Consider the following 12,380-nt stretch of genomic DNA (forward strand, 5'->3'; position numbering starts at 1 on the left):
TGATTCCAGTTTCCCTAAATGTTTTTTTTCTGACAATTTTCATTGGGTTGACGCCGCTCGGCCTCCGGACCATCTCCTCACTTCGCCTTGCAAATCAAGTCCACCCTGTTGGAATTTTCTCCTCCAATCAAAATTCATTCGATTTCCCCGCCCATCACGCGTTTTCCGTTTCCCCCCTGCCTTGGAACTTCCTTTCCGCCTGTGCAAATCTCGTCGTGAACACGCATCTCTGTCTTTTCCGTGTCAAGTGAGTGTCTTTTAAAGGCAATTTAGGATATACACACCCAGTGAAAATAGGTCCAACACGGAACCATAACGTAGGCATTCCTTTCAAATATTTGTCTTACCCCTAACCTAAAATTGGACAGTAAATAATGTATTGGAGAGGAGCATGCTAGCCAGTTAGCTTGCTACCTAACATCCATGACATGTCACCATGTGTACTCGCTCTCACTATTTCCTCAAAGAAACAAGGCCCAAAACTGTAGCTATCTAAGTGATTGGTAACATTATTCACTAGGGAGTTTTTCAATGCCACATCTTCATATTCTGATTGAATAAATAAGTTATCAGTGACAACCTCACTAACTGGAACTTTGTGGACAGTGCGCTAGCAAGCTAGCTAGCTAATTTGCTAACCTCAGTTATCTAGCCAACGTTACCTAGTTAACTAATCTATCAGATGTTTTGAGTAAGGCAATGAGTCCTAGTGTTTGGTTAAGATGCGCAACCAAAGTGTTTTTTTCTCACTTAGATTCTGGAGAAGGTGTATAAATGTCACTCTTGAAACAAATGCAAAGTAGGCATGTATAGGCCTAGCTACTTGATGATCTGTGGGTATGACATGGACAATTGTTATAATTGTTTCTGCAGGTTATAGGATTATACTGCGACGTTCCCTTTGAGACGCATGTTTAGTATTTGTCTAAAGTAACTTAACTGTATTGGATTTTTTTTTATGCCTTGTTTTTTGTTGTTATATGATGTATAACTGCATCATGACCTGTATTGCAGAATGCGTTACGTTGCTGCATACCTGCTCTCTGCCCTTGGTGGTAATGCCAGTCCACAGTCTGCGGACATCAAGAAGATCCTGGAAAGTGTTGGCATTGAGGCTGACAAAACACGCATGGAGAAGGTATGCTTAATATCACATGTTTGACCTTATCTCAGTGTTGAGTAAAATAAACGCACAACGTGTGTGTTCTGAAAGTTGAGCTCAAACAGAAAACATGCTTGCAATTTCTATGGACCACTAATTTATGACCCCTTTTTTTTCCCCCTTCAGGTCGTCACTGAACTCGGTGGCAAAAATGTGGAAGAGGTGATTGCCCAAGGTGAGTTGCAGAACTGTCAATGCATAATCTAAAGTCACTGAAGAGAACACATCTTAATCCATTCTGGACTAAGCACACTGGTGGTTTAATCTGCTAGACATTTGCTTTGAAACTCTAGCAAGGCTTATCTGCCACTGTATTAGTGTTATTAGTTATTGGTATATACAGCAATATAGTTGTAATTAAATCAGTTAACTGTAATTTTTCTCACAGGCTATGGTAAACTGGCCAGTATGCCAGCAGGTGGTGCTGTGGCAGTGGCCAGCTCAGGTGGAGCCGCTGCTGCTGGGGCAGCTGCCCCCACTGCAGGTGAGCATACATCAGACCCCACATGAGTGTTCGAGATCCTTGTCAAGTTGACCTTTTGGATGTCTATAATTTTTCATACCAAACCGGGCTCAAAGCCTTCTAATGGGGTGTTAAGTTATACATATTGATGTGTGGGTCAGCTCAATATCTATTGGGCACTTGGTCAGGCAAGCTAAAGCTTATTTGCCTTTACTAAATACATTGGAAATGTTATAGTAATGACCAGAACTGTCTCAATGCAAACAGCATTAAAACAGTTTCATTGCTAAATGCATGGATTTTCTAATTGGCGGGGATCATTATTTTTATACATCAAGGCTGGTAGAATGGGACCGTTTTAAAAACAGCAGGTCAGTTTCAGATTAATAAATGGCTGATCAGCGCATTACTAGTTCATAAAGGGTAGTTTATTTTGTTTATGAACATGTATTTTGGTAAACTGTTTATTATATTACTTTCACTATAACTAGCTTTGAATATCTCTGTTTTCAGACAATGTATTTGGTGAAGATGGTATTGTTAATTGATTACTGTGATCTCTTTACAGCTGAGGAGAAGAAGGAAGAGAAGGAGGAGTCTGAAGAGGGATCTGATGACGACATGGGATTCGGCCTGTTCGACTAAACTTGTTAAAAATCTGAAATAAACTTTGTAATTAAGGAACAGGCTAAATGTTCCTTGTATTTTCTGCATTGGGTATTTTGCTTAATGAAAGTTAACTTTTAAAACATTTTCGTCTGGACACAGTCAGTCGCTGAAGCATTTGGGTGCTGCATAGCCCTTGATCATGACTGTTCCATTACATTACACAAGTCATTGGATGACTGCGTCTTCTGTACTGGGGAATTTTGTTAAGAGCCCTGGATGCTCAGTTTGAACATAACCACACATCACTTGCGGCAGTGTTTTGGAAGCAAAAGGACCTTGTCTTTCATATCAGATAGATATATCTGATATCTGAAATACCCACACAAAAATACAGTATCTCCATGTTAGTGTTTACAGAAAACAGATTGAAGTTAGTCTACTTACAACCTGTGCTAATTGGCCATCTGCATCTCCTAACGTGTGTAAATGGACCCTACAAAAGGGTTGTCACTGGAAAAATACTATTGGCTGCATACCTAACTGTACAGCAAGTGTATTTAGCATTTGTGAAATTATTTTGGGATATGAAAGTAGGATTTATGTTTATAGAATTTTACCATAATTGAGAATCGATTCAGGTTTAGATGGAGTATTTGGCTGTTGAGGCTTCCAGAGCCACATCTTTAAACAACATGTAAGGTCCTTGGACTATAAGGGGTACCGTTATGTATCTTTAATCATTTTGGGGCTTGTTGCTGCAGTGCAGCCATGTGGAGGTGCAAGTAGTAATTTGCTTGCTATTGTGCATTTTGAATTGAATTCTATTTTGGGAATTATAGTCAAGGTGTGTGACTGGTATTGATTGTCGACTAATTTCACTGCTACTACACAATGATTTTCGGTAGTTGCTACTGTGGTAAAAGGTTAAATTCATGGGTAAAATAGCAGATGGCGCTATTTACCCTTCTGCTACTGGCCCTGTCCAGAAACAACCCGTCTCCCTAGGCACTTGTCTTGAATGGGTAATATAACAAATGTTGGGCTCATGAGTCTGCAGCTACTATTCCTAAGGTCCACATAAAACATCACAGGCTAATACATACATTAATAGACAAGGACAGAACTACATACAAACATTTCAAATGGTATTTGTCACATGCGCCGAATACAACAGGTATTACAGTGAAATGCTTACTTATGAGCCCTTAACAACAATGCAGTTTTAAGAAAATACGAACAACAAAAATTTATAATAATAACAAACATTTAAAAGCAGCAGTAAATAACAAATACAGGGGATACCGGTGTCGAGGTAATTGAGGTAATATGTGCATGTAGGTAGAGTTATTAAAGTGACTATGCATAGATAATAACAGAGTAGCAGCAGCGTGGAGGGGGGCAATGCAAATAGTCTGGGTAGCCATTTGATTAGATGTTCAGGAGTTTTATGGCTTGGGGGTAGAAGCTGTTTAGAAGCCTCTTGGACCTAGACATGGCGCTCTGGTAGCACTTGCCGTGCGGTAGCAGAGAGAACAGTCTATGACTAGGGTGACTGGAGTCTTTGACAATATTTAGGCCCTTCCTCTGTCACCGCCTGGTATAGAGGTCCTGGATGGCAGGAAGCTTGGCCCCGGTGATGTACTTGGCCGTACGCACTACCCTCTGTAGTGCCTTGCGGTCGGAGGCCGAGCAGTTGCCATACCAGGCACTGATGCAACCCGTCAGGATGCTCTCGATGGTGCAGCTGTAAAATGTTTTGAGGATCTGAGGACCCATGACAAATCTTTTCAGTCTCCTGAGGGGGAATAGGTTTTGTCGTGCCGTCTTCACGACTCTTGGTGTGCTTGGGCCATGTTAGTTTGTTGGTGATGTGGACGCCAAGGAACTTGAAGCTCTCAACCTGCTCCACCGCAGCCCAGTCAATGAGAATGGTGCGTGCTCGGTCCTCCTTTTCCTGTAGTCCACAATCATCTCCTTTGTCTTGATCACGTTGAGGGAGAGGTTGTTGTCCTTGCACCACACAGTCAGGTCTATGACCTCCTCCCTATAGGCTGTCTCAATGTTGTCGGTGATCAAGCCTACCACTGTTGTGTCAACAGCAAACTTAATGATGGTGTTGGAGTCATGCCTGGCCGTGCAGTCATGAGTGAACAGGGAGTACAGGAGGGGACTGAGCATGCACTTCTGAGGGGCCCCTGTTTTGAGGATCAGCAAAGCGGATGTGTTGTTACCTACCCTTACCACCTGGGGGCAGTCCGTCAGGAAGTCCAGGATCCAGTTGCAGAGGAAGGTGTTTAATCCCTGGGTCCTTAGCTTAGTGATGAGCTTTGAGGGCACTATGGTGTTGAACGCTGAGCTGTAGTCAATGAATAGTATTCTCACATAGGTGTTCCTTTTGTCCATTTAATATAAGTTGTCCATTTAATATAAGTATACACATTTATGCCTTCATGACCATGTGATTCATAGACTACTGAATGCAAGTGAAACACACGAAAATCGAAGTACATTAAACGAGATGTGTTGCAAATAGGCTGCTGACACTGCTAAATTCCCCTGATGTAAATAATGCTACCATGTTCCTATAGTTACCAGCCTTAATGGGTATCCTGGGTATAGACTTTTACAATTACCACCCTCAATGAGTTTCCTGAGGTAAGATGTAATCTCTTAAAGGTCCAATGCAGCCGTTATCTCAATATCAAATCATTTCTGGCTAACAATTAAGTACCTTACTGTGATTGTTTTCAATTGAAATGGTCCAAAATAATCATATCTTAATAGCAAAGAGCAATTTCTCAAGAAAATAATTTTGCTATGACTGTCTGGGAATGGTCTGAGTGGGGAGGGGAAAACGGAAAACTAGCTGTTATTGGCAGAGAGGTTTGGAATGCTTTCTTATTGGTCTATTAACTAATTTGTCAACAGGCAAGCCAAAACTCCATCCCACCAAATAGGCAGAAATTTCAGCCGTATTTCAAACAACTCTTACACTAAAAGGGCATTATCATAATTTTCTACAATTTCACAGTATTATTCCAACCTCATAGTGTGGAAATGTATAAAACACAGGAAATTACGTTTTTGACAGCACTGGGCCTTTACATTTGTACAACTTTTGTTACAGCTACCACCCACAATGGGTTTCATTAGGTAAAATACAACATTGGCAGCTCCTCACCACTGATGAAAGGTGTCTGCATGCTTCCCAGCCAAAACAGTTTATGCATATATTATGACAACATTTTGTGACATTTTGGTTCTTTTTGGACTTCGGCAAGGGTTTTTTCGGTTGTTCAGGCACACAACATTTTTTCTTGAGGCAAGCCAAAGTCGGTGTCGGTAGCCGAAGTCGGTAGCCGAAGTCGGTAGCCAAAAGCCGAAGTCGGTAGCCGACTCGTCAACAATTGGTCAACAGTAAGGATTCTTCAATTAAGTGCCTGTTGTCATTCAAAGGGAGACGACTCCTTCTCATGCACATTTTTTCACTTGAGAAATACTGCACTAAACATCCTAGTCAGATGCAAAATTATGTGACGAAGATCTCTGCAAAAAAAAGTGAAAATTAATTACAGATTTCTTAAATTATCTTAGATTAATTCTGACTATTTTGAGGAAGTGTATACTGGCTACAGCGTCTGAAAATTGACAAACAGTATTATTGTCGCTTTTTTCTAATTTTTCAAGCGAAAGTATTTTTTAAGGTAGAATGCAGGCACACTCGTTAGGTTCGGCTAGGCGCCAGGCAAATTGAAGCATGCTGACGCCTTAACACAGGTGTCTCAGCCCTCTGCTGTACTCCCTGTTCTCGCACAACACCAACTCCATTATTAAGTTTGCTGACAACACCACAGTTGTAGGCCTGGAAAACAACAACAACGAATTAGCCTATAGGAAGGAAAGTGAACTGGCATTGGGATGCCAGGACACCAACCTCCCCCTCAACATCAGCAAAAGAAAGGGTTTGATTGTTGACTTCAGGAAACAGAGGAGGGAAAGTGCCCCAATCCACATCAATGGGAGTCAGTAGTTTTAAACTCCTCAATGTCCACATCACAGAGGACTTGACATGGACCAACAACACCAAAACTCTTGTCAAGAGGATGCAACAGCGTCTCTACTTCCTAAGGCAGCTAAAGAAATCCGGCATGCCACCCAATGTCCTCTTCAAATACTACCGCTGCACCATCAGAGCAGCCTGGTGCGGGAATTGCTCCATCCATGACCACAAGACCCTCCAGCAGGTGGTGAGGACAGCCCAGCACAGGACATCTACAGTGCCTTGCGAAAGTATTCGTCCCCCTTGAACTTTCCGACCGTTTGCCACATTTCAGGCTTCAAACATAAAGATATAAAACTGTATTTTTTTGTGAAGAATCAACAACAAGTGGGACACAATCATGAAGTGGAACGACATTTATTGGATATTTCAAACTTTTTTAACAAATCAAAAACGTAAAAATTGGGCGTGCAAAATTATTCAGCCCCCTTAAGTTAATACTTTGTAGCGCCATTTGATTTGATTTGAAACCCGAACCCTTACCCTAAACCAACCCTAACCTTAACCTCAATGTGATTTTCTGGATTTTTGTTCTAGATTCCGTCTCTCACAGTTGAAGTGTACCTATGATAAAAATTACAGCCCTCTACATGCTTTGTAAGTAGGAAAACCTGCAAAATCGGCAGCGTATCAAATACTTGTTCTTCCCACTGTATATATTCCTGCTACACACACATCACAACTGCAGCTACCAGACTAGTATTGTTAAATTGTTATATACTGCACAATTTAAACACTTGCCCCCCAAACCCCCGTCCTCAAAACACATATAAATATTAGACTATAAATTGTGCCTTCCTGTATTATACTTGTTTAAAATGTTTATTCTATTCTACTTAGCCATTTACATTATGTTCATAATCTTATCTTTTAGTATATATTATTGCAAGTAAGAATTTATTTGGAAGGTGTATACCATGTGTATCCTGTACATACGACTAATAAAACTTGAAACATTCATGAACATGAAATAACCAGGCCTTGGAATAGGAATCACCCTTTTTTTTTATTTTTAAATTTTCCCCCTTTTTCTCCCCAATTTCGTGGTATCCAATTGTTGTAGTAGCTACTATCTTGTCTCATTGCTACAACTCCCGTACGGGCTCGGGAGAGACGAAGGAAGAAAGTCATGCGTCCATGCGTCCATGCAACCTTGGCTAGCGCGCACTGCGCCCGGCCCGCCACAGGAGTCGCTGGTGCGCGATGAGACAAGGAGATTGAATTTTTAAGTAACATTGAATTTTTCAGTGCTCTTCCATATCACTCCTTATCCTCAGCAATGCTGTCCACAGCCAAGGCATTCCAGAACTGCCTGGCATCAGAGGACATAGCTTGCGCACTGCGCCCGGCCCGCCACAGGAGTCGCTGGTGCGCGATGAGACAAGGAGATTGAATTTTTAAGTAACATTGAATTTTTCAGTGCTCTTCCATATCACTCCTTATCCTCAGCAATGCTGTCCACAGCCAAGGCATTCCAGAACTGCCTGGCATCAGAGGACATAGCTTGGTGATTATGTCCAGCTTCTTGGACTCTTCTATCCCGCTATCCTGTGTACGTAGTGTCGAGGGTGTCTCTAGAGTGACTCTTCATGTTAAAGTCAAGCTCTGTGAAGTCTTTTTCTTCATGGGAGACTTTGTAGAAGAGGCTCCTGGATCCACGTCTCAAATGGATCTCAGCCATCTCTGCCAGCTTTGGTGCTGCTGCCTTCTTCAGCTTGACGATGGAATGGCCAGCTTTCCATGCCAGGATGTTTTCCTTTTTCATTTCAACCACCTCCACCTTGCCTGCATTGGAAGTGACAACCACATGGAGGAAGTCCCCGAAGTCGTACACCACACCTGCAGTTCGAGCTTTCATTTCCTATTCCATGCCATGGTGGAAACTGTCTGCACTCATGAAGATGTGTCCTGGCTCGAAGAACTTGAGGGTGATGTCCTCCATCAAAGTTGAGTCAGCATTGACAACACTCACCAGTGATGTTAGGAGGCACCAGTTTTTGTTTTGAGAAGTGCAGTTATCCACCCAATACACTGCATGCTTGACATCTCTCTCATTCTCCAGTGCTGTTACGTAAGATGAAGTAATCTCCTCTGCCTTCCGACCAGCTGTTTCTTCATGCCAAACCACTGAGATTGTTTTCTTCTTCTTTTGAGACTTCTTTCCAATGGTGGTGAATGTTTCGTGATAGGCAACGATTCTTCTTGTGAACAATGCTGTTTTCACACCTGGCATGCTAGGGAGCATGGTGACTTTTTGCATATCAACGCTCCTCACAGACCAATCCTCAGGCCAATCTTTCTGTGCATCAGCCTGGTAATGGCTTCTGCTCTGCCCTGCAGACTTCTTATGTTCCTCATATTTCCTACATTGCATGCAGTCGGGGTTGGTGATGGTGAATTCAGGTGCTGCATGGCTGTTGTCTTGGCAGGCATGGGTTTCCATGGCCTCATTCTCCCTGTGCTCCATCTTCAGATGATGACCCTGCACCAAACAGAGCTCGCACTCCTCCTCTCCAAGCTTCACAAAGCTGATGTTCCTTCCCTTTACCGCCTTGCGATAGGTTTCCTAACCGCAGCTGGCCTTTTTATTCTTCTCCTTGTAGTCATTATGCATGAACCGAATATTGACGTCACTAGGTAGGTAGAGGCGATGTGGGGCATGCTCTCATCTGTAGTGACTGATTTGGGGATGGAAGGACTCAATGTGTTGCAGGATTGGATTCATGTTCAATTTGCTCGCTGAAGCTTTCTTTCCCCTCTGATCCTTTGGTGGAATCAGTTTGGTGGTGATTGACTTGCCCATCATCCTGACAAACAGCCTGTCATTTTTGGGATGGTAGCCAAATGTTGTCAGAAAAAACACTTTGCACATCTGTTGTGCAGAACCGCTCTGGTTTGGAAGATTGTACACAAACGACCTGCTGCATCGACTGACACCATGTGGAAGATCCATGTCCTCTTCTCCTTATACTTCATCTCCCAATACTTTTCCCATATTTCCTTTTGCCTACCCTGTGAAATATTCTGAGTACATTGTCTCTTGCATTTGGGACCACATGGCTTACCCATTGGTGGAATCTTGGATTTCTTGTTTGATAGGTTGTCTGGATGAACTTTACAACCAATTACATTTTATAACCTATGTTTCAGTACCCTCATTAACTGTCAGTTCATGACATCAATATACACTGAGTGTACAAAAAATATGTGTGTGTTGACACATTGTCATGAGTGTGTGCTTCAATACCACTGGTGACAGTTGGGAGTGCCACCACATGACATTGTGGCCTCATTGAAAGAGTGTGTGTGTTAGTGGTGCACGTCTCAGCTGTTGGTTCACCTACCCACAATTGCTAATACCCCCCATGCAGAGGCCAAATCAAAATCCATACCGCATTGTCGTGCGTCTCTCAAATTGTGTAACAATGCGGGGGGCTCCGTATAGCTCCGCATTGACATTATTGGTTGACTGTAGGTGGAGGCGGGAGGTCCAGTATAAACACAAACTCACTTCCTTGACAACTTCCTTCACAATAGCTCTGCTCCGCTAAGCGCAAGAAGAATGAAAGTCCTGACGTCTGCGGCTGCTGCATCACAGTAAATGCTGTACGGCCACTTCAGATGGCAGATTGACCACGCAGAGCCTATAACCTGCAAATATACACTGAGTGTACAAAACAACACCTGCTCTTTCCATGACATAGACTGACCAGGTGAATCCAGGTGAAATCTATGATACGTTATTGATGATTGATTTACAAAATAGCCTCCAACACTCTACTCAGCAAACTGGATGCAGTCTATCACAGTGCCATCCGTTTTGCCCCCAAAGCCCCACATACCACTGCGACCTGTATGCTCTCATCGGCTGGCCCTCGCTACATATTCGTCGCCAGTCCCACTGGCTCCAGGTCATCTATAAGTCTTTGCTAGGTAATGCTCCGCCTTATCTCAACTCACTGGTCTCGATAACAACACCCACCCGTAGCACGCGCTCCAGCAGGTATATCTCACTGGTCATCCCCAAAGCCTCCAGTGTCAATTTGCTTAATTCTAATTACTTTGCCACTATGGCCTATTTATTGCCTTACCTCCTCACGCCATTTGCACACACTGTATATAGACTTTTTAAAATTGTATTATTGACTGTACGTTTGTTTATTCCATGTGAAACTCTGTGTTGTTGTTTGTGTTGCACTGCTTTGCTTTATCTTGGCCAAGTCGGAGTTGTAAATGAGAACTTGTTCGCAAATGGCCTACCTGGTTAAATAAAGGTGAAATAAAACAAATAAAAAACTCCTGGCTGAACCCTACCTCAGCCACTGACAAAACACATGCCTGATTCTTAAAAGACTCTACATGGTCAATTCAATGTCTGCAGTGGCCGTACAGCATTTATACTTCTTGCCTTTGCTGAGCAGATTAGAGCTGTTGTTGATGGAAGTTGTTTACAGGACCTCCCGTCCTCACCTTCCGTCAACCAATGTCAATGCAGAGCTATACAGAGCCCTTCGCATTGTTATAACATTTGGAGAGACGCATGGCAATGCGCATTTTGGCCTCTGCATGCCTCCACAGGTCGCTGCAATTGCTTCACGCCATCCATTCCACATCTCCGACCACATTATTTGATCAAGCATAAATTGGCTTTGAGCCTACATTGTAGAGTAGCATGAGAGAGTGGTTAAATCACTGTAGCACATTCAGAGATCGATTTATAGCTATTCATCTAAAATAATTCATAGAGTTTAAACAAAAAACACTTGTTTGTCATAAATGGACAAGATTTAACGAGTTCAGGAAGCCAAGCTAGATGGGGCAGACATTTTGACCAAGAGAGACCTTTAGAAAATATGCACATTTTCTCTAACACTAAACATACAAATATGTATTTTACAGTTAATAGGAATGTGACATCTTATAGTTAGTCATTTTATTTGATTATGTAAAGCATATAAGTCAAGTCTTACTCTTACAGTTTTGTTGAATAGGAAATACATCATAGAATAGTTTATATTTTTATCATATTTGTACTATTTACTTGAGCTTGTGTCCTCACAAGTGACCACTGTAACGCTCAATGAGTGAATAGGTGTGGAGTCAGGCGCAGAGAGCAAAGGATGCGGGAAAAACACGTCCAAAAATAATCACAGGAACAAAAAGTACCCTATCGTGAAAATACAAGGACAGAGAGAAACCCAAATGAAAACACTAAAAACTCTACCACATACAGATGAACAAGCCCGCACAAACAGAAGCGGGCTGAACGAACTTAAATAACCCCACCCTAACAACCAAACAAGGAACAGGTGAAACCAATTAGACAAAACCAAACAAACACAGAACAAAGGATCGGTGGCAGCTAGTAGACCGGCGACGACGACCGCCGAGCGCCACCCGAACAAGAAGGGGAGTCACCTTCGGTAATATTCGTGACAACCACACCTCAGCAATTTATAATTATTTATTATTATTATTATTATTATTTAGAAAGTTGAGATTTGAACCTTTCTTGGGGTATGCAGCTTTACTAGTTATTGTTTATGACCCTCTCATGATAAACAATTACTTTTGGGGATTATGTAGATTACATTTTGTTACATTTAACTGGTTAAATCCGCTTCAATCAGTGTAGATGAAGGGAAGGAGACATATTAAAGGATTTTAAAGTCTTGAGACAATTGAGACATGGATTGTGTATGTATGCCATTCAGAGGGTGAACGGGCAAGACAAAAGTTTACTCACAGACATTATTTTAACGGTTTTCAAAACTTCAGAGTGTTTTCTATCCAATGCTACCAAATACAGTGGGGCAAAAAAGTATTTGGTCAGCCACCAATTGTGCAAGTTCTCCCACTTAAAAAGATGAGAGAGGCCTGTAATTTTCATCATAGGTACACTTCAACTATGACTATAACAGAGAAAAAAAATCCAGAAAATCACATTGTAGGATTTTTAATGAATTTATTTGCAAATTATGGTGGAAAATTTGCTGCAGGAGGGACTGGTGCATTTCACAAAATAGATGGCTTCATGAGGAGGAAAATTATGTGAATACATTGAAGCAACATCTCAAAACATCAGT

General features: G+C 42.0%; 1 protein-coding gene across 2 annotated transcripts; it reads left to right on the forward strand.

Annotated features, from left to right (window-relative positions):
* Positions 1-96: 96 nt before the first annotated feature.
* LOC110506657 (large ribosomal subunit protein P2) lies at positions 97-2,309 on the forward strand. 2 transcript variants are annotated; one of them, XM_021586445.3, is made up of 5 exons: positions 97-247; positions 1,015-1,138; positions 1,289-1,337; positions 1,551-1,646; positions 2,194-2,309. In XM_021586445.3, exons 2-5 carry the CDS (start codon positions 1,016-1,018, stop codon positions 2,268-2,270), a joined length of 345 nt encoding a protein of 114 aa, XP_021442120.1. In that variant the 5' UTR covers positions 97-247; position 1,015; the 3' UTR covers positions 2,271-2,309. The 2 variants fall into 2 exon arrangements, with proteins under 2 accessions (XP_021442120.1, XP_021442121.1); XM_021586446.3 differs by having other exon boundaries at positions 179-317.
* The last annotated feature ends 10,071 nt before the right edge of the window (positions 2,310-12,380 follow it).

The sequence above is a fragment of the Oncorhynchus mykiss genome, chromosome 26 (genome assembly GCF_057628025.1).
Source record: "Oncorhynchus mykiss isolate SJ-2025 chromosome 26, ASM5762802v1, whole genome shotgun sequence".
NCBI lineage: Eukaryota > Metazoa > Chordata > Actinopteri > Salmoniformes > Salmonidae > Oncorhynchus > Oncorhynchus mykiss.

Bases quoted from the DNA above. Each gene is read 5' to 3' on its own strand.
- LOC110506657 (XM_021586445.3), top strand. From the start codon at position 1,016: ATGCGTTACGTTGCTGCATACCTGCTCTCTGCCCTTGGTGGTAATGCC. The intron at 1,139-1,288 runs GTATGCTTAATA...TTCCCCCTTCAG, and splicing joins ACAAAACACGCATGGAGAAG to GTCGTCACTGAACTCGGTGG. The intron at 1,338-1,550 runs GTGAGTTGCAGA...TTTTTCTCACAG, and splicing joins GGAAGAGGTGATTGCCCAAG to GCTATGGTAAACTGGCCAGT.